The sequence below is a fragment of the Lycorma delicatula genome, chromosome 5 (assembly GCF_047948215.1).
Source record: "Lycorma delicatula isolate Av1 chromosome 5, ASM4794821v1, whole genome shotgun sequence".
Taxonomy (NCBI): Eukaryota; Metazoa; Arthropoda; class Insecta; order Hemiptera; family Fulgoridae; genus Lycorma; species Lycorma delicatula.
Genome location: NC_134459.1, coordinates 70,784,658 through 70,807,209, shown reverse-complemented (window position 1 = coordinate 70,807,209; position 22,552 = coordinate 70,784,658). Strand labels below are relative to the sequence as shown.

The 22,552-nt window shown below is 25.5% G+C and overlaps 1 protein-coding gene across 3 annotated transcripts in view; it reads right to left on the bottom strand.

Moving 5' to 3' along the window:
- Positions 1-1,427: 1,427 nt before the first annotated feature.
- LOC142325068 (uncharacterized) overlaps positions 1,428-22,552 on the bottom strand; it is a 968,357-nt gene continuing 947,232 nt past the window's right edge. The window contains exons 18-22 of one of the 3 annotated variants that reach the window (XM_075366386.1): positions 22,322-22,468; positions 21,637-21,714; positions 19,747-19,895; positions 12,592-12,738; positions 1,428-1,884 (exon numbers count right to left, since the gene is read on the bottom strand). In XM_075366386.1, the coding sequence (XP_075222501.1) occupies positions 1,848-1,884; positions 12,592-12,738; positions 19,747-19,895; positions 21,637-21,714; positions 22,322-22,468 (558 nt within the window). In that variant the 3' untranslated portion in view covers positions 1,428-1,847. Of the gene's footprint in view, positions 1,885-12,591; positions 12,739-19,694; positions 19,896-21,636; positions 21,715-22,321; positions 22,469-22,552 lie in introns of those variants that run through there. The other 2 variants (XM_075366387.1, XM_075366389.1) reach the window with 2 other exon arrangements.

Sequence of the window (22,552 nt, the reverse complement as noted above, 5' to 3'; positions counted from 1 at the left end):
TGGCATAGGGATTAAATACCTGAAAACAACCCATATTTTCAGGCCTATAATTGGAAACAAATGAGGTAGAAATCAGTATTTGATCAGTGATTGCTGATCAACTATTATTAAATAGAAAAGCATCCAATAGGTTGCTCCCTTAATGGATGAGTGCTGCACCTGTGCTGATAAGAGACAGATCAAGGAGCTAAGTAATAAATGTGTAATTACAAAATTTAATGCAGACCAATAAAACTCTATGAAGTATGAATATGTATAAAGTTTAATAATATGAAAGAAAAATTCAAAGAATCATTCCAGTGATTAGACAGGGGATAAAAGATAGGCATGGTACTGCAGAAACATTACTACTATTGAGCATTTTAAACAAGGAAATTACTGCGCAAAAATGACAGAACATATTGAAGTAAATTTATTGCGATAAATAAAATTTTCACACTAAGGGTTCTGAAATAGTGCAAAATACTCAAGTAAAAATCAGAAATTGAGTTACTAATACAAATCACAAGTATTAATTGCGCAGAAAAAAGCATCAGAAAAGATTTTTGCTTTGCTCATAACTTTTGTAGATGAACATTTTCTAATAATAAATATAATTTTGTAACTTATATAATTATATGATAAATAAAAAAAATATTAAATTTGAATTGCTAACAATTTCACTGAATCAGGCTTCTGGATGACTTTTAACTGAAACGGAGTTGACTCTCAGTCAACTGTATTCCATATATTACAAACAACTATTGAACCATTTCAAGATATTTAAAAAAAATAATTTAAGGAATTTATATTTTAATAAAATACTTAAGATTAATACTACATGAATGAGATTTTAGGACCGATATGTACCCTATAATTACAATCTTCATATACTTGGGTTAATTTTGAAGATTAAAAAATAGATTTTAATGAAATGAATCTTTTAAAAATTCTAACTGGTTTGGAAAATGGGACCAAGGCTGTTGTTATAAAGCCTTGATACAATGAAAATATTAACAATTAATTCAATAAGTCAATAATGAATTTAATAGAAATTAGGCAAAGTATTTTTTTTTTTTTTTTTTTTTACCTAATTTCTATTATTTTTGTATACTTCTATTATTGTGATATATTTTAATCTCATCCATTCTCTTTACAAACAAAAATAAATAATTAAATAAATTTATCTCTTTTAAGTGATAAAGATGATAGTTTTAATTATAAAATGTAATACACACATATACAAATACAGAAAAACACTTATTGTCTTAAAATGATTTTAATCTTTCGATTTTTGTTTGATTAGAACTTTTCTTTGGCAAATTAATCAAGCAGATAAATTTTACAAAGATATTGCAATAAAGAAAAAGTGAAATTATTTACATGAAAATAAGCAGTAAGATAATTTATTAAAAGATATTTGCATTCTTTTTTTTAATTCAGTAGTGCTGAAGCATGTTCCTGATAAAATAAATTTTATTCATTTATTTCATTTAGGAAATCTAAATTCCTGAATTTAGTAATCATATTTTTTCTTTATAAAATTTTTAAAATTATTTTTTTTTATTTCTTCAAAGTATAAATTTTCCCTTATTAATATTGTTAAAAAAATTTCTTAGAGTTTAATAAAAATGCAATTTATCATTTATTTTTTTCTTATCGTCAATGGTAAACTTACTGGTGGAACTAATAATAAAATTAGAGTCTAAACTATAGTTCATAAACAACAGCTGGTTGAGGTAGGAGGTAGGCTAAAATAATATTATAAATACCTTAAGTTTAATCTATTACAGCAGTCAGAAAAGTGGTGATTGTAATGTCTTCAACTTATCAAATTGACAGGTACATGACTGAATCTCTTGAACTTGTTAGTATCTAGTCTGTTTAGAGCAGCTGTATAGTCTCCTTCGAGCAAAAAAAGTTTATTTATTTTGTTAAAGAATCAATAATTTGGTTTCAATTAAAGCTAACAAGGAGAATATATTTTTTTCTTGGCATAAGACAGATATTTTTTGCACTCCATTATCAATCAAGTTTATGACTAATAAAATCCTACAACTTGGAAAATAATAACATTTCAGATAACAGAAAAATTATTCAAAATTTTTGATTTCTTTATTTAACAGTTGTAATTATTTTCACTAAGGTATTTAAGATAAATTTCAAAATAAGTTATTTAATTGCTTTATATATAACAAAATTTCTTAAATTCTGTTTCAATAATGTTGCAATGTAAACCTGATATTTGCCATCAAATTAAGATGATATCGAGTAGTTAAGACGATAGTTTTATTTCCACAATCAGTGTTTTTTCTTTCAGACTTATGTAAATTATATTTAATAGACTATGTTATAAGGTGGTATCTAGCAGTATTATTTTTAACTTATTGTTTTATATTTAACAGGAAATTTGGGATAACAGTGTGATGTGGTAGTAGTTTCTAACCTACAGTGGTTTAATATCGCTTATTTTGTTTATAACTAACAATTTATTTTTTATTTTATATATGAACTTGCAATTTCTACAGTTATGAGTGCAAAAAAATATGAACGAAAAGTACCATTTTTATTTTCATTTATGAAAATTAAACAGGTTTGATATTAAATTTACTTGTATAATAAAAATTTATAACAGTTATGACTCACTTGCATGTTTTATCAATCAAAACATTTTTTGGGATTTTTTCTTACTGAGAGAAAGAATTTCATGGATTTTCACTTCATGTAAATCTCCAAAAATATATTTATGAATAATTCACACCATGTATGCAAGTCATAAATGTTATAAATTCTAATCTATCATACTCATTACATTGAGTTATCATGCAAGTTATAATTTCTTGTAAATATATCTAAAATTATGTTAATTTATTGACAATTATTATATTAATGATAAAAAAATCTGAGATATAATTCATATTACTACAATGACCTATGGTCATAATAATTTAAATGATAATCCAATTTCACTTAGAAATCTTGAAGTAGAAATATAAGTAGAATGCATCAACCATATAATAATTAGAATTTTTCTCCAAAGAGGCTCTTTTTAAAATAATCTAAAACTTTTTTTGAAAGTCAAATCAGTCTTTATTAAAAAAAAAAATAAAAAATAAAAAATAAAAATGAAATTGAGAGAAGAAACTTACAAACATTAAAAAAAAAACTGTAATTTAGATGTGGCTGTAACACAAGTAAACTAGTAAATAAAACAAGTTAATCTGTAATTAAACTGTAGTAACTGTGTTTAAATAGATAAAATCATGAAATTATATGTTCATTACTGGTTTTCAAGACCCGATTATTGGAACAGTACTCAACTACACCAAACTATTCAGAATGACTAAGCTAGAGAATATGATCTCATACTACTCATTCAGCAATCCTTACATTTTCCTTGGTTTGGCTTGAAAATTTAATTTCTGATCTTTTATTCATTTTAATTATTTATACTAGTCAGTTCAACAATGTTAAATGAATAATAGGGTTTTCATATTGTAGCTTACTGGACACAAAAAAGAAAAATTTGTTTACAGATTATTGCTGGAGAAATTTATTATATATTTATATGGGTAAGATAAATTTTTTACCACAAGAAAGTTTGGGCTAGAACAATAGATAATAAAAATATGCTAAATTATACATAAGAATGTAAACTCACATAAATGTTAAAACATTTCTTTGTTCACATATGTTAATGCACTGGAGGAATACCCCATTGAAATTAAGAAAATATTAACTAATATTTTAAAATTTATACTTAGTTTCAAAAATATTTAAAATTTTAAGAATTCTGAGTTAATTTAATGAAATTTCAGAGAACTAATTCACTCTAAAAAAAAAAAAAATGAGAACTAATTAAATATTTATTTTCATGTACAAGTATATGCAAATTAAATGGAAGTGTTTGTAACCTAATAATAATAAAAAAAACAGTAAACATACATTTTACATAAAATATTTTTTTATGTACCTTCAGAGAAAATGAAAAAAATAAAATGAAATTCACAAGCATCCAATTTCAGTTCAAGCTCACTGCCCTACCAGGTCCTTGCTAAGTTGTGTTTAGCTGTCACTTTTTGGTGTTTAATTTGTTTGTGGCTATTATCCAGAACAGTTTTTTTCATAGGTAATGTTTCATAGATCATGATGTGACATCACTTATCTATGATGGCATAGATTGTAGCTTTATCATAATGTCATGACAACCTTATTTCATGAAATCATTTATTAATAATTAGCTTTTGTTTATAACATTCAAACCAATAAAAATCATAAACAATTTCATTAAATTTGAAATATCTAAACAAAAATTAAAACAAACAACTAAAAAAGGGAATGTAATATCCAAATATGTGGAAAAGTACTTTAAGACAACCTCAAGCTGGCAATGGAGCTTTATTGATTAATAAGAAAATTATAGGTGATTGAATTAGAACAGAATGCTTATGAATTCAAAATAAATAGTTCTGAAAAGCAAGTAAACACTTCAATTTGGGAGAAGTTATACAAAAAGATAGCTTTAATATCATCAAAGCAGAAGTTCACTAACTCTACTCATTGATTATCAAAGCATTAGAAAACGGTGTTTTCGCAGTATGCATCCTACCTAAGACTACAGTCAAACTTTTGTCTTTCTTAAATATCATTGTAGTAGAATATCCAGCTATATTTCACACAACATTCTGCATATATAATCTGCTAAATATATAAGTTAAAGAGAATACCAGAATAAAAGATAGTTTTAGATTATTCTTTATAAAACTTTACACAATCTTTTACATATTTAATGTGCATTTATAGTGGAGGTAGCGCAGAGAAGTGAAATCAATCATTATGTAGATTAATATGAAAAATGGGAAAAAATAATGAGAATTAAATATTGACAGCATCGTAGCATGAATCAGGTCTTCTGAATTAAAAGGTGCATATTACAATATGAGCTACCTTATTTTCTATGTTCCATTAGTCCTATTTTGAGATCTAGTTTAAGATGTTGAAATTCTGATGTCATATTATCAAACTTTGCTTATAAAATGTTAATTACTTGTTTTTAAAATAAAGTGTAATTTTCAGTAGCTATATGCATTTAAACTGCTGTATATCCATAAGAAAAAATAACTAAGCCTTATTTAGATAATAAATAATAAAATTATAAATTCAAATATTACACATGATAATCATCGACTTGCAATGTTATTACTGAAAGAAAGACAGAACCATGATGCCATTGATTAGAGGTGACCATGACTGTTACTTACTTAAAGTGAATACTGCTTTATGAGGTTAGTTATAAATTATGACATATTAATAAATTTCTAATAAAATTTTTTTTTTTAATTTTTAATAAATTTTTTTTTTTTATAAATGATATAAAAGCAATCCTCTTTGCTGCTTCTAATCAAGTGATTTAGTATTAATTATAAAAATTTATTCACAATTTATGAATATCTAGACAAAATTTAATTAGTAATAATTTTCTTGATTTTAATACATTTACTCATAATGGATAATGGTACATGGTTACCATTAAACTAGTACATGTACTGGTACATGGTTAAAATACACATTACAGTATTTACTCTAATGTGTATTTTACTAAAAGGGATAACTTTGGGTTAAACAGAATTTCTGCTATACTTTTCTATTGAATGCTAGGTTTAAAATTAAGTAGTGATTCAGAAAAATACAGAAAAAACTGAATCTATCCAACTGATAAAAAATTCATGCACTAGTTGTGATAGCAAATATAAAATTGGTGAATATAAAGAAAAATATTAATAGGTTTTTATAATTATTGTCACTTCATTAATATAAGATTGATAAAAACTTAAATACAGGACTGTAAATGTACATTTAAACAAATGGTTACAAGATGTAATATAAATATAATTGTAATATGCTTATAACAAAACATTACCAGAAAGTGATTTAGGCAGTTTACCTTGGGCAGTTCTCCTTTCTTCACTAGTCAAAATTCTTCAAATTTGTGTGGAATTCTTTAAATTCTATAAATTTTGTGAAATTTGTAAATACAAATCACAGCAACATTTTCACTAGGACATAGTTGAACTTTTTCAATTTTCAATAAATTACGCGCGCGCGCGCGTGCACACACACATCTCAAGTGCCCGTACTGCCTCCTAATTAATCTAAAGAATGTTTTGTTGTATGTTACAAGGCTTTCACTCAGACTTTCATAACATCTAGAGGAATAAACAGGATAATGTAGATAAAATTAAAATACATTAGGTGCAGTTCCATTGTATACTGTTGGAATTTATTAATGGTTAGTGGACATAGCAATTAATGCCACTTACAGTCTGATAAAAAAAAAAAAAAAATTCTGCACATAAACAATAATACGTGAATTATTTTCTTGTTTGTGTTGTTACCCTATTTTTGGGGTATAAATACCGCATGTACAATATGGTTTCCAAAGAGTTTTTTATACGCTAAGAAAGATTATAATTTTTTTCTATTATTTTTACGTTTTTATTTAATATTTTTCAGTGCTAATATTTAAGCGTTTTTAAATGATATTTAAAAAAGCTACTATTTCATCAATTTTACTTAAGTCACCGTTAGTTTTTGTCTAGGATCAAGTTTTAATTTTATAATGAGAAAATACTAAGTTTTACTTTATTTGTTACTGCTTAGCACTTTGAAATCATTGCATGTTATACTATATAGATTTTTACTCCTTTTGATGAACAGATCCTTCAGTTTTGTTATTATTATTGATGCTGTAGCCTTCATAATAAGAATTACAAAATTTTAACATCTTTCATTAATGATAGCACAATGATAGAAATAAAAAACAAATTAGACAAAAATAATAAAAAATTGCTACGCATTTTAATTCTTGTCCTTACATCTCAGCTTTTTATTCAAATGATTCTTTGTTTCACTTTTAGAAAGGTTTGATTTTCTTTGAGTTCTGTTTTCTTATGCTATAAATTTTTATAATAATACAAGCCCCAAAGGCTTGTAAATAATTTAACAAATCAGTAAGTTTTTGAAAAGTAGGATGTCTGAGAAAAATTTCATCTTGCTTGCTTCACTTTCCAATGACAAATTTGTATAAAATTGTAAATCTAATGGATGCATACTGATTTCTTTGGTCCGAGATCGCGAAAAATCTTTAAAGGTTCAAGCAAGGTATTGCTGGGAACCTAAGTATAAATAAATAATATTTAATTAACAATAATATCTACTTTATTTATTATTATTATAAATTATTATTTATAAAATAATATTTCATTTAATATAAATTATGATTATTTATTCCTGAAACTTTTAAATTACTTTTTAAGTTTGATAAATTGTGAACAAGGTATTTTGTGTTTGCAATCTTTTGATTAAGGACAAATAATTGTTGACTGTAAGTATTCCTCTTAGTATTAAAGTGTGAAGTAAAAATTGAAAGGAAATCTACATAACTCAATTATTTATCTTGTGAAAATGACCAAGATACCTATTGAGAATGTACTAATGAATATTTTGGTATTGTTGGATCTAAGAAAAATGCTCATCATTCTTGATAAAAGAAAACTATTCAACTTGGTAAGATAATATATTTTTTACAAATTGTTCAGCTATTGTGTTGATCAACTTTTACTGATTAGAATATAATCTTAAACCTTTCAGTTATGTCAAAATATCTGAAATTCAAACTAGATTTGCCAAGACAGAAAACCAACCACAATAACTGATAATTGCCAAAGTTAAGGAAAGTAGCTAAACATATTATAGATTGACTTACTGAAAAATAATTATTTGTATGAAAGTATACAGGTTTTAATTACTTCAACAACTGAAGATTTATTTTGGTGAGGAACTGAAGAAGAGAGTTAATCATACAAAACTTCCAATATAATTATTTAGAAACACATTCATTAAACCAGGCATAGATTATTTAAAATAAGGAAATTCTTTCAACTCACTGTTAAGTGTGTTTTACTGTCCAATATTGCTGTTGGGATGTTGAGATGTCATTCATAACTAATAACACGGGAAAAATCTGTAGGTTGATATTTGTCCAATGTAGTATGAAGTGTATTAGGCAAAATTGAGTACATGTGTAATAGGCAAAAAGGTCATGAGTAAATATCCATAAAAAAAATTAAAATGGTTGTAAAGTTCTGGATATTTATTTTTTACTGCATATTTGAATAACTACAGAGGGGCCAATATTTCTTACTTAAAATCCACTTTCAAATCCTACCTAGTTCGTAGATATTGGAAGCACGATTATAATTATAATTAATTCAGAATGGTATTGAATATGCATGTAATAAAAGTGAAATTAATTCTCATATTATTATATAAATCTTGTCAATAATTACCATCAAGAATATCCACTAAATGACATCCCAATTATTATTACTTGTACATAAATACAACATAGCATCATTCAACACTATCACTTCCAATAAAATGATCCAGTTTAGATGAGTGTGCCACACAAGGTGTAAAATGTTATGTCTGACCAAATTTCAATCATTGTTTTTTCATTATTGTAATAATATGTGCTTAGTAATCTTATTTTGTTGTATTTAACTAATTCTATTTTATTTCTATGCAAAAATATATTAAAATAAATCATTCTTTTGAAAAAAAAACATTCTCTGATAACATGATTGCTGTTGTTTATGAAAAATATGAAAAGAAGCAAAATTAAACTATGTAAAATATTAAAGTATTCTAAAACCCACTGACTCACCAACATTGGATAAAATAGATCCAAGGAAAAAGTGTATTTAAGAACCACTGAATAATAGAAGTGGTATAAATACATTTAAAAAATTATGATGTTTCACGAAGAGTATTAATTTAGTTATGTATTCTGTTAAAATTAAAATAATTATCTGTATTTATAATTTTTCTTATTTATTATTTATCTTTAACTACCTCGTTCATTTAACTACACTTCGTTTAATACTAAACAAACTACACAGACAATGTCATCCCAATATTAAAGTAACAGATAAAAAAAGTCAGATAGCAATGAAACAGGCAAAGTTGAACATCACAAATAAATTAATGATAAAATTACTTCAACATTAGTAAAATAAAATAAAAACTAATAAATTAATCTCACAATATACATAATATGTTTTTATAAAAATTAGTTTTGACACAATGGTATCAATAACAGCAGCTGGAACAGGAACTTGTTACAGTAAGAAAAAATGTTAATGGATGAAAAATTTATTTTACCCATTTTTTGTGAATATACAAAACTTCTACAATAATTATTAAATAAAAAACAATTGAAGATTCCAAATATCAGACTCACACTGTCAGTGAACAACAATAGAAGGGAGTGTCTACACTTGTGAAACACAAACTCCTGAATTCTTTCATTATTTTTTTTAAATGTATAACTATTTAGTTTTATTAAATATACTAAATTGTGTAGATGATTTTTTTTTGTAAACAAAAATTATTTTTGGATCATTAAAAAAAAGCTCTAAAATGAAATGTTGGTAGTTTGTTATTGCATCACCACTTTTTTTGATGCAACTTCTTTGTCAAAAACAACATATTAATCGTATTATTTCAATGTATTAAAAAAAAAATGTCTGTTGGCAAGCTTCATAAGTATAGGTTGTTTGTTTAGATATGTTGACTCTGTGTACTGATAAATTGTATGTATATCAATATAACCCAACCAAACATAACCTATGCTTGCTTTGCTCATTAAACTTGTCTAATTAACGTTAATATGCAAATTATTCACTATTTAATGTTAATTAGACGAGGTTGGCATGTGAAGCGAGCATGGATTATGTTGATACATACAATTTGTCTGTACATGAAGTCAACATAATCTTAAGTATATACATAAAATAAAATGTTTTGTAATTTTTATTTTTCATTAAGAAATGTACTTTGTCCACCTTAAATAAACATTGATATTTGTTTTCTCATGAAATCGGAAGAAGTTGAATAAAAAAAAGGAAAAAAAGTGGCAGTGTGATAACAAACAAGTACTGAAATGTCAAAGGGCAAACAGCTTCATAAAAGATTAGATTTAGTTTTCAACAATTAATGTAAAAAAATATTTCTATAACTTGATTTGGTGCAATTAAAATAAGTTGTCAGCTGTTGCAGTAGGTAATAAAAGCTAAGAATGTTTATCAAGCAATGTATTACAATTTTTTCTAAATTTGTAAAGCCTCCCAGCTGGTAGTAAATTGAGTTACAATATAGCAGTTAGTTTATTCTTAGACTGAACAAAACAAAGAAATTGAGATTAATTTATTAATTAACCAACTACCAATTTCATCCGATCATAATAGAATTCAAATCTAGTTAAAAGTAATTATATTGAATTTGAGCTATGATTTGTTACATCACAGAAGAGCTGGAGAGTAATTATGCTAATCACTTTCTGGAGAGAGTTTTTTTAACATGTAGATATTTTATAATACTGCATGATTCAAATGCAATAGAAGAGTACATTCAAAATGCATATTTTTTATGATTTGAATGCAACATTACTGGTGTACTGCAGTTATTGGAATTTAGTTAATGATACTCAAGTTTAGCAATCTGGAAGTAATCTTCCTGAGTCTGGAAAGGACATACTTATAAAAAAATATAACCATGTCATCAAATTGTGAGGTAGAATAATTGACTTAATGACAAGTAATAACATATGCAGAGTACTACAGAAAATATAAAATTAATGATTTTACTCAAAGTAAGAGACTGTGGAACAGTTACGCTCTACAAATAAGAAGAATGATGGTATTGAGGGATTTAGGGGTATCAGCCAGTGTAGAGAAGGAGAAGAAGCCCAAAAAGTGGTATCTGCAACAAGCTATGAAATTAAAATATTCTGAGAAAAGAAATGAGCAGGAAGGATAAAACATGATTATTAAATTTGAGAAATAGCTACAATTATGCTGTAAAATCTTGTAAGAAGAGAAAATAAAAATTTTCTGTCCATTAAAGAATGAAATTAATGAACTTATAACAGTGTTAATTATAATTTGACAATCATACTAAATATAATTTTATGTTATGTATTTACCAATTTTGAAAGTGATATTCTAGAAAAGTAAAATTACATGGGAATTATTTGATAATTGATTCTTTGTAAATTTAAATGATTTTTTTTTCAAATGTAAGTTAAACATTGATATTTACTTGATTGTTAATCAGGAAGATAATTTCTTTGAAACTGGATCACAAAATAGAAGGAACAATAATTAATTTTTGATAGGTATTTGCTAAAAGAGGCATGTGGTTCAGCTATTGGGAACTCCCAATAATATTAAAAAATTGATAAACAACCTACAACTGTATAACAAGAGATATCGCATAACAGTTAACATTAAGGTTTCAAGAAAATATATTTTGATTAATCATAAGCTCTAATTTTTTTAAATACATTAATTTTTACCTATATCTTTCTACTGTATTAATGTACTATATAATATGAAGTATGTAATAAAACTCCCCAATCACAGAAATGTGAAGCAAGAACGCTTATAAATTGTATAATGATTTTAATGGTTTTCAGAGCCATCAACTACAAAACATTTTTAGTTTTTTATTTGAAATTTATTAATTCGTTTGGTAATTGGTTGTTTGAAATTTATATCAACTTTTTATGTGATTACCAAATACATGAAAAAGAAAAAATAAAGCATTAGTCTAAATAATAATAAAGTAGAATTGCTGGAAGTAACAGTAACAGTAACAACAGTAATAGTAGTAGAAAAATAATATAAATTGGAAATATGATTCACTAAGACAAAAAATATATAATATACATAAAATACTCAGAGTAAACAAAGTATGCTTGACTATAAATAAACTATCAGTATAAACTGAATTATCAAGCATTCATTCTGATTTTAACCATGATAATAAATAGAAGTTTTATTATTTACAAAGCTGCCAAAAATGTTATTTAGTAATAGTATATTTTTGAACATTAGCCAAATGTTAAAAAAATACAGAAAAATAGAGGAAAAACTAGAAATGCTCTGAAATTGATAAATTCCCTTCCTCACATTTCTGGTGTTTGTAATTACAGACTGCATATCTTATAGAAAGAAGAAAAGAGATGGAGAAAGATTTAAAAAGAAAAGTTTTTTTTACTTCATACATTAAAATTGAGAAAAGATTTATTCATTCATTCATATTATTATTATTATTATTATTGTTATTATTAATATTATTATATAATTATTACTTATCACAGCCGAAGTTGAATAATTTATTAATGTTAACAAAATTATTATTAATTATAGTAATTATCGCCATTATTGTTTTCTGTATTTGTATTAGATAGACTATTAATAATTATAATAACAAAATTAAAAAAAAAAATATATATATTCTCAATAAAGAATGGTAAAGGTTGAGCGTACACAATTATATTACACATAAATAAACATACATAATAGTAATAATAATAATAATAATATTAAGTAATTTGTTACGACAAGGTATTTATTAATAATAATAATAATAATAATAAGAACAGCAAGTTTCATCCATGTTTGGGTGCCATGCAATATGCTGAAATGTATATTATTATAAATATAATAACAATAGAGGTATAGTTTCTATAAATGGCGTTGAACTGACATAGAAGAAGATACTCCCATAGCTCTGCCCACTGTCTGCTCCGCCATCTCCAACTTGTGTGGATCAAGTTTTGGTTTCTTTGGCTCTGCATCTGGTGGCCGATGTGATTTCATATGGGCACTCCGACTTTTCACCTTGTTGAAGACTCTGTAAAATTATAATTAAACAAAAAATTACAAATCAATGATCGCTTAATTTTACCATAAACTTTTTTTTCAGCGATCTTATTTAAACTACTTCTTCTAATCTGTATGCTGGATTAGTAACCTGAAACTGTTTGAAGCACATAGTAATTATAATCATAATATATTAACATGGTTATAACTGCATATGAATGATGAGATAAGTAAATAAACTCTGTACGTCCAGCAAAAGTGAAGTTGTGTAGTATTGAGAAGAAGTAATTTTTTAGAAGAAAAAATGTTTCAAACATAATATTGAATTCCTAACTACTTCAGTGATTGACACCAGAATGTGTGCCAAACAGAAGTAAAGTAATTGTGTTATTATTAGTTTAAATTAAATTATGAAAATGTATTATTTAATTCCTGTATTTAACTTACAGTCAGCTCTGCAAGTGCATCAAACACTAAACTATAATAAACTATTTAGTGAATTAGTATTTATAATTCATGATTTATTAAAAAAAAAAAGCAAAAACTACAGATTTTATTGTGCCACTATTTATTTTATTTTATTGTATTATATGGCAGAATGATACTATCTCTGCCTTTCATCTAAATCTGAAAAGCTTTGGGTTCAGATCCTAGCCCATTTTAGAATTATTCACAAGCTATAAAATTATCTCATCTTCTTACATTTAAGAAAATAAAAAATATTAGATGTTTAAATCAAACTAAAAAATTACTTTAAAGCAGCGTTGATTTTAAGTAATCTAACTTACGATCAATTATATTTTCTTAATACTGTTGGAATTGAAAACTCTTTTCTAACAAGAAATCAGTAGAACTTTTCCCCATTACCCATTACCATTTAGAAACAGTCTGATTAAACTGAAATGAATGATAAGAAATGTATTTGAGTAATATAGTACCATTACAATGCACTTCATAAAAAAATCTGTGTCCATTCATCATTCTTTGTTGTGAATACTCTATAACAAATGTAAATTTTTAAGCTGATAATTTAAATATATTTAAATAGAAGATATACCAGCTTCTAAAAAATTATATCACATTAATAATAAAATAGATGATTATTGTTTTTAAACATATAACTAGCTAATTTGTTTACAGCTGAGTGGAGAACCATTTTAGATACTGTTTACTGAATGGAGAAAACCACTCAGGTCTCCTTTGTATATATCCTTTCAGTTGGAGGAATAGGTTAGCTTGCTAATGACCAACTAATATTAATTGTCAGGATTTTATTTTAAGATAATAATAATTTAAAAAAAATGATTTTAAATAAATTCACTTAAAACAAGAAATCAAGACTCTTAATGTCAATTCTACAAGAAAATACAAATTGATAAGTTCAGATGTATTATATGCATTGTAGTGTATTGGATGTTTTTTGTCACCGAGTTTTATTATTTATTTTTGTTTTATTATTCATTTTTATTAAAATAGTGATATTTTCAAAATGGTTGATTTATCACTTTGTCTATCCACAGAAATACTGTTTGTGACAAATCACTGCCTATAATTCAAGCAATAACTAAGTTTTAATCTCAAAAACGATCAAATTACATTTTTTAATTTTAGGGAATTCTATTAATTATGTTAAGCTTTTAACATTACCTTCTTTGGGAAGAAACAGGTTTTTTATATTCAACATAAGAAAAAACACATTTACATACAAACTTTCCAGGTAATCTATTGTTTAATATAAAAAGGTTTTATTAATTAGATAGTTTAATTAAGAAATTGTATTAAACACTTTAATTATATATTGACTTTGTTTATCCTTTCATTTTAAGGAGCACTATTTCACTGCTTATCATACATGATTATTTACTTTGTATATAATTATTATTTCTCTAGGAATAATGATGTATGATGAAAGTGAAGGTATGTGAGTATTGCATATTAGATTAATGTATTTTATATGTTTATTTCATAAATTTACTAATTAGATTGCAGTCATGAAAAATTTATATTTTAATCAATCATTAAAACATAATATTTTCTTTTAATGGATTGATTAGCTTATCATTACTTTTAAATTCCTTTTGGTAAAATTCTATTTTCTGTAGTTTTCATCAAGAAACTATATTGGCACAGTGGTTGCTACACGCCTAATTACAATTTAATAGTTATTGTTACAACATTACTCCCACTGATTCAATCACAAAGGTCAAAGAATAAGTAACATAGGCATTAAAATTCAACAAAAAATCCAACTGCATTTAGTTAGTTTGAAGCTGGGTCCTCTATTATCACATAATAGATGTTGTTACAGATGACTAATAATGATACAACTACTCACCCAACTGACCTCAGTTCTAGAATTATCACTCAGTTGCTTATCCAGTCTAGGTCAATTAAGAGAGAGCCAACAAAATCAGAATATTAATGCTGAATTAAAAGAGTAAATGAGATAAAACAAATCAGTAAACTTTGTGAGCTAGCTAATTATATTACGTTGTCACAAAGATAACAGTATATTAACCAGGAATTTCTTCTGGGATGGGTTTTTGTAATAAAACTACAAGAAGTGAAATAATACAAAAATAATCACACAGAATGGCCATCAGTTGATGATTAACTTCTAACATCTGCTTTTCATTAGTCTTCTTACTTAATAATGAGTATATATCCAATAACCTGATGAAGAAAATTGATTATGCACAATTAAAATTATGATAATAGCAACTGCATTTGTAAATATATAAGAAAGACACAGAACTTTAATATGTACAAACTACACAAAAATAATTATAAATATGCTCATTATTTAAAAAAAAAAGAAATTTTTTTAAAAATTATTTTATAGAAATTAACTTATCAATAAATAAGAAGTATTTTATTTTTATCATCATTTTGGTTTTATGGAAACAAAACTATTTAATGAACATATTTATAAAAAAAATTATGATACATATTAATATGAACAAAAAAAGAATCACTCAAAGCGCAATGTATTCTATACCTGACTTTAAAAAAAATTAAACAGATAAATAACAAAAGTTATTAACATTTTTTATTTAAAATAATTTGGAAAAATTTTCTTTTCTTGTAATCTAGTGGTGATGAAATTTATAACAAATTCCGGAAAACGTCTATTAGTCAGATATTTGTATTATATAACAATATATTTTTACAATCAAAATAATTCTTTTACTTTAAAAATAAAAGTAAATTGCAAATTAAAACCAAAGATTTTGACAATATCTGTTTTCCCTGAATTGCCAAAATTCAAATGGAGCCAAGTGTCCTATGTGCTCTTTTATGTAACCGAACCTAAACATTGTATAAATATAAAATAACTAACAGAATAGCTAATATATTTCAGTAAAGAATTTATGGATTAATGTACTTAAAATAATGAATGTAAGTGTATACATGTAGCTATTTCATCATAATTTTTAGAAGAAATAATAATGAAATTTACTAGTGTGTGTTAGTGTATGACTTGCATTGACAACTTATACACATATAATTATCAACAAAATTTACTCATTGTAGGAATTTGTTTACTTTAAATTTGGAATATTCAATGTTTCTATTAAAAAGTTATATATTTCTACATAACCTTACAATAAAGAAAAATACATATTCTAAATAAATTATTAAAAGTAAAAATAATAAGTATATATAAATATATTTATTCATTTTCAACAGCAGGAGATACAAAAATGCATGCTTAGGAACAAAATGAAATTTTCTAAACACTTAGGGGAAATTTACATTTGACAGTTAAATTACAGAAACAAATTAATTTACTTTTAACATAATATCCCAAACAAAAATATTCTGTTTAATTGGATCAAATAATGTTAAATAATAATAAAAAATCCATGCTTGACAGTAGGCCCATGCCAAGCAAGTTAATCATAAAAAAGAAAAGGAAAAACAAAAAATTTAATTACATAAAATGGGAAAGTTATTAAGTACTGCTGTAATGTTAGATATTTTTTTAAACATTAATAATTACAAAAAATTATTCCTTCCATTTTATTTAATCATAATAAAAATTAACCAATAATCTTATGAATAAAATAGATCATGAGAAAAACAAGCAAAAATGACAATGATATTGGTTCATTCATTATGTTAGATTTTAGTATTATTATGTTTTTAAAAGAAATTGTTAAAATGGAGACACATAACATGCTATAAGTAATAGACAGAAACTATAATCTGGGATCAAATAACATAATTCAATGTAATTATTTGTTCTAATATATAAATGTAAAATCAAAAAATACCTATACCAAATTACTGACTGTATTTTACAAATTAATTTGATCAAAGATGGAACAGTATAAAATGATTCTAACTGCTATTGCACACTTGCAACTACTTTGATTTCACATATTTGAGGCTAGCATTAACAGTTCTTGAAATTCAAGGACTGTTGGATTTAACTGAACAAATAAACAATGTCAAGTATGACAGTTTTTGTATAATAAGGTTATAATTTATTAACTTTGTTAAATTTAATTTAAAACATTGAATGTGGATACTGAAAAGTTTAAATGGGTGTTTACATAAAATAGAATGAATTTTAAGTATTTTATTATTTTTGTAATGAACTTATTGTCCAAAAACTGTACAAGAACAGGACTGAGATAAGAAACGTCTCAGGCTTAAAGTGCGAACAATATCTAATTGGATTCTATTATCTAGATAAAAGAAGAAATAAGTCAACAAGCAATGGAAAGATTTATAAAAAAAAATTAATTTTAACAAAAAATAGTATTTACAAATTTTTAAGATAATAAAAATCATGACTTACTTTCTAAATAACTAGAAATAAGTGAGGACACTTTTTACAAGATTCGGTCTCTTCTTCAAAACTATTTAAGGTGGTTGTGTTGTTAATGGTATTTATCTTAAAGTATTTAATAAATCTGTTAAGCAAGTGACTAAAAAATATATTTCATCTATTTTGTGCTTGATGATTTAACATGCTGTATTTACCAAATTTAGTGGGTGTGTAGGTTTTTATACTTTTTGAATGTGTTGTTCTAAGTTATGAGTTCACACAGTTGGAAAGAACAAAATTTGAAAGCATACTATTTTGTTAAGGAAATAAAGTACCTAATGATCAAAGATAGTGCAAATTAAATATGATTTTTGAATGCATATTAATGATTCTCCTAACCATTTTAAGACAATGTCCTTAACAGCATATCTGAAATGATACTGAGATAAATATTATGTATATAATATTATTGCAAACCAAAATGAGTGCAAAAACAAATATTTAAAATCATGTTGAAGTTACCTGCTACTTAAGTCGTAGTTGGCACTTGCACAAAATGATTTAGTTGGGTTACTAGCAATGAAAGTGTTAAAAAAATACATTCATGAAACAAACAGTAATTTTTTCAGTTTTCAGAATGACGACAATTAAGGTAAAATAAAAATGTTATAAAATAATAAACAAATCAAAACAGGTACTAAGGATGGGTGGATGGAGTAACTACTACTTGTCACTCAAATAAGTTTTACAGCTTTGAAACTATTAAAAGCATAATTAAGAAATTTGAGATAGATGTTGGTGAATTAAATGTTTTCATTCTTTCAGTCTAAACTGAAGAATGAAACTACTACCAGTGTTTAATATTTAGATGTCACTCAAGATTTATAAAGATTGTAGGGCGAGGCTAGCCATAAAATAATGGAAAGGAAGTTTAAATAAAACATAATTAACTTTTTAAGTTCTTATCATAACTACTGCCAAAGTATGCTAAGGAATTTTTAAGGGCATTTGGTTATGACTGAAAAATTGACTTAAGTGAATTATTAAAAGTGTCATTCCTAAAAAAATATTTGGCAACAAAAAAAACTATTTGTACATTGAAAAAAATATTTTTGAAACTAAGAAATGAATGTCAGTGTACAAATAAAACAAAACAAAAAGGATCTCAAGATACTGACTGCCTTGTATCAAACTATAGTTTGGTAGTTGCTTTGTCTATCTCATGTCTATTAAATCTGAGCAAGTACATTTACTTAATTCCGATAACATTTTGACAAAACAGGGGCTCAAATCTAGATAAAAATTCATATACTTTAGATGACTTGAATTTGCGCCATGAAAAATCACAAAAATTATAGTAATAAATAAAAAATGTTGCTAAAAACTTGCTCAATTCAATATTTAACAATAGTGTAAGAACATAAATTACAAATTTTTATGACAGCAGAATATCACAGAAATGATAAAATATTTTAAAACAGTTTGATTGTGTTAAGTGTGGGTGTAGTATAAAACTTCTACATATCTTATTTTTTTATAAAGAGAGAATTAAATAATGGACAATGACTAATAATTAACAATGATCTAAGCTCATTATTGTCAACAAAGAGTAACATAGTCAAATGGAAACTGAAACTATTACTTCATAATTAAAGGGAACTGTTTATTAGAAACAGCATCTTTATTAAATTAACAATCCAAAATTTCAGTTTTTACAAAGGATTTTAGATTACTGTATGTAGGTTTATGATTTATTAATAGAAATAAGAAAATTGCAGATTCATAAAAACTGTGTTAAAAGTGCCTAGTAATGCCTGTATCAGGAGAAATAAATGATTTTTTTATTAATATTAAATAATTCTTTAATATTATTTTTTAATTTTACATTTAATGTAATCTTTTGAAAACTTATCATAAGGTTTTGAAAAAATTATAACTGATGTTCACAGAAAATATTTGTGATAAAGAAAAGATGGCAATAATAATGATAAAATGAAAGAAGATAATAAAATGAAAGTAGTACACGTAAAAGAGAGATGCATAAATAACATTATAGATGTATTATATAAAAATACATGTTTAACTAGTTGTCTTCTAAACTGTAAACTGTATCGGAGGGTGAGAGCATGTCACAACTTGCTAACTCACCGATAGCAGAAGGGAGCACACAGGATCACTCGATATTTCCATCGAAATCATCACTAAATTACCTGAGTGCCCTGTTTATCGCGCCTGAGTAGGAAGAGAGGAGAGCTGACTTACTTCCCACATATCTTGCAAGGAAATTCTTCAACAGGTTCCGAATGAGTCGATCCACTTGACTGTCGCTTGTCTGGGGTTGGGCATCTTCCACATGCTCCACCACCATGGATCCGGATGTGACCATTCAGAGCCGCTCTTGAGTTGAAACTCTGCACATAATTAATACAATTATAATTTTACTTGCATAAATAACCTTACAGTGATACGGTAAAATCATTTAAGGATTAATTTTTTTATCAGAGTATAATTGATAGAAAAGTTGAGCGAATTTTTTGTTCTCCAAATGGATGTACAATGATGAAACAGATGTTTTGTTTAACTTATTTATTTATTAGCTTTCAAAATTCACAAAATGTTATAAAACTATTTCAGAGTGAGAATGTACACCTACAAGAGAGGATTGTTTCCTCAATCTTTTGCATAGCTTTTAACTGTATGAATTTAATTAAAATAATCTTAATTTAATTAACTTTAGTTGGTGAGTATTCATTTATCTTTAATTAAATATAAGTTTAAAAAATGCCAATTAAATTGGCTACTTTTATTTATTTAAACATAAAATTAAATAAAAGTTGGATATGTGTAAATTTAAAAAAAAAATTAAGTGACTGTTAAAAGAAACATTTCTTATGTATTCGGTTTTAGTTCCTGTCTTAACACTACCTATGTAATTAAACACATTTAGTCAAATTCGTACACATCTAATGTTTGAAACCTTCGTTAAGAATAAGAAAGAATGCCAGTGATTTTAGAATGACATTCAGCTGTCACTGTGTTTTTCATATCACCCTCTTATCTTACAAATTACAATCCTTTAAGTGGCATTTTAAATTCAGGAAACAACATATAGAAGTTGATTACAGTAATCTGAATCGGGGTATGTTTCATTAGAAAGTTGTTGATTATTGAACAGCATCACAAAGATGATAGAGAACTTCCTAATAATATATTAATATATCACCTTATAAAATAACAATTAAAATAAAATTTACTCATTTTCAAGTTTGAGAAATTTGTTATGAGAGATTTTCATTTTATTATAAGAAACTGTGCTTTCACAATTTGAGAGGAAAATTGTTTTATATGTTAAAAAACCCTTATATTTTGGTATCAATGAATTTTTAACTGTTCAACCTTCTCGATTGTATACTTTGTGTACAACTTCATGATATTAAAAAAAAAAAAATCATTACTAATTCTACTTTTGATCATATTGATCACTATTCATCAAAATTCAATCACTTTTGAAACTATTATAGTATTTTTATTTGTGTAATCTCCCCAGAATTGTCACTACATGCAAAGTAAATTTTATGTATGATTTTAGCTTGGTATACCAAACTTTTATTAAAATTTTCATGCGCTATTCAACATATTCTGGTCATCATGCACAAAATGATAATATAATGAAAGCATTTAACATGATTATGCACAAAGAAAGTACGGGAGTGGCTGATTTTACTGAAAAAGTTAAAATAATCATATTTGCATTATAAGATGCTTACTTATGTGTGTGAACAAACACACACACACACACACACACTCACTCACTCTCTCTCTCTCTCTTTCTCTCTCTCTCTCACTAACAAACATAACATAAGAGTTAATGCAGTTCAATTAGTTGTATATATTACTGAAATTAATTTAAAAATTCATTTAAAGAGTAATAAAGTTTAGATCTACATGTTTTACATCACATTTTTCATAAATGATTCCTTTTTCAAATAATAAAACCAAATTTTATTCAGTAAGTAAAGGTTTGCTAAAAAATTATAATGACAGCTTTTTGTATCTTTTAAGGAAACAAAACTGAAAATACTCTTTGTTAATGTATAAACTTTAGTGAACATTTACATAACTGTACTATCAGAAATTGACAAGAGGGCTTACAGCAGAACAGTCCGGGTATTCACATACAAACAGTCGGCTTTCTGAGCTTGTAGATACCAACTCCACATCATTGGCCTGCTGAAAAAATAAAAGCAGAAGTAATGTAGGTAAATTTATTAATGTGATTCTGTTAAACATTTTATTATCAATATTAATAATACTTTGAATTTAATAGTATTAATTGATTTGATCATATATATAAACATTTATTTTAAATAACATTTAATAGACCTACAATTAGAAATAATACATTTCACAAAAACCTATTACATTTAGCTATTTAAACCTATTACCTATTACATCCAAAATACTCAGACCAGAACTATAAAATAATTTTCAAATGTTTGATTATAATATTTAAAGATTGATTAAATATCTATCTGATCGTTTCAAATTACTCAAGCTATATTTCTACTAATTTTAAAGTGCGAATAGAATGGTGTCATATTCGACTATGCAATATAAAGTCCTAGTTAACAGAACAGCAGTCATTTATTTTAATGGAACTATCAATATGAGGTAGTTTTATTACATAAATATTGTAGTAAGTTAGATTGCAGTTCTGTAGTTTAGCAGCTAGAATATGTTATACAATTAGTCCTCAGTCTTTAAAAAAAAAGTACAAACAAAACTCACATCATGCTAAGATAAAAAAAATATAGTAGTAATAAATATATTTACTGACAGGAATGTCGGTTTTGATGTAATCATAATCATAATCAGCTTCTTTATTTCTACGCCTGCTTAAACGTAATCTTTTATAATCTTCCACACAGATTTTCTTCCATAAATAGTAAAACTGAACACATTGTTTCACTGTCTTAGAACCAACCTAAAAAAAAATAAAAACATTTATGTAACTGAGAATTATTGTACACATTTATGTACACATTCTTCTTACAGTGTATGTGCAAAC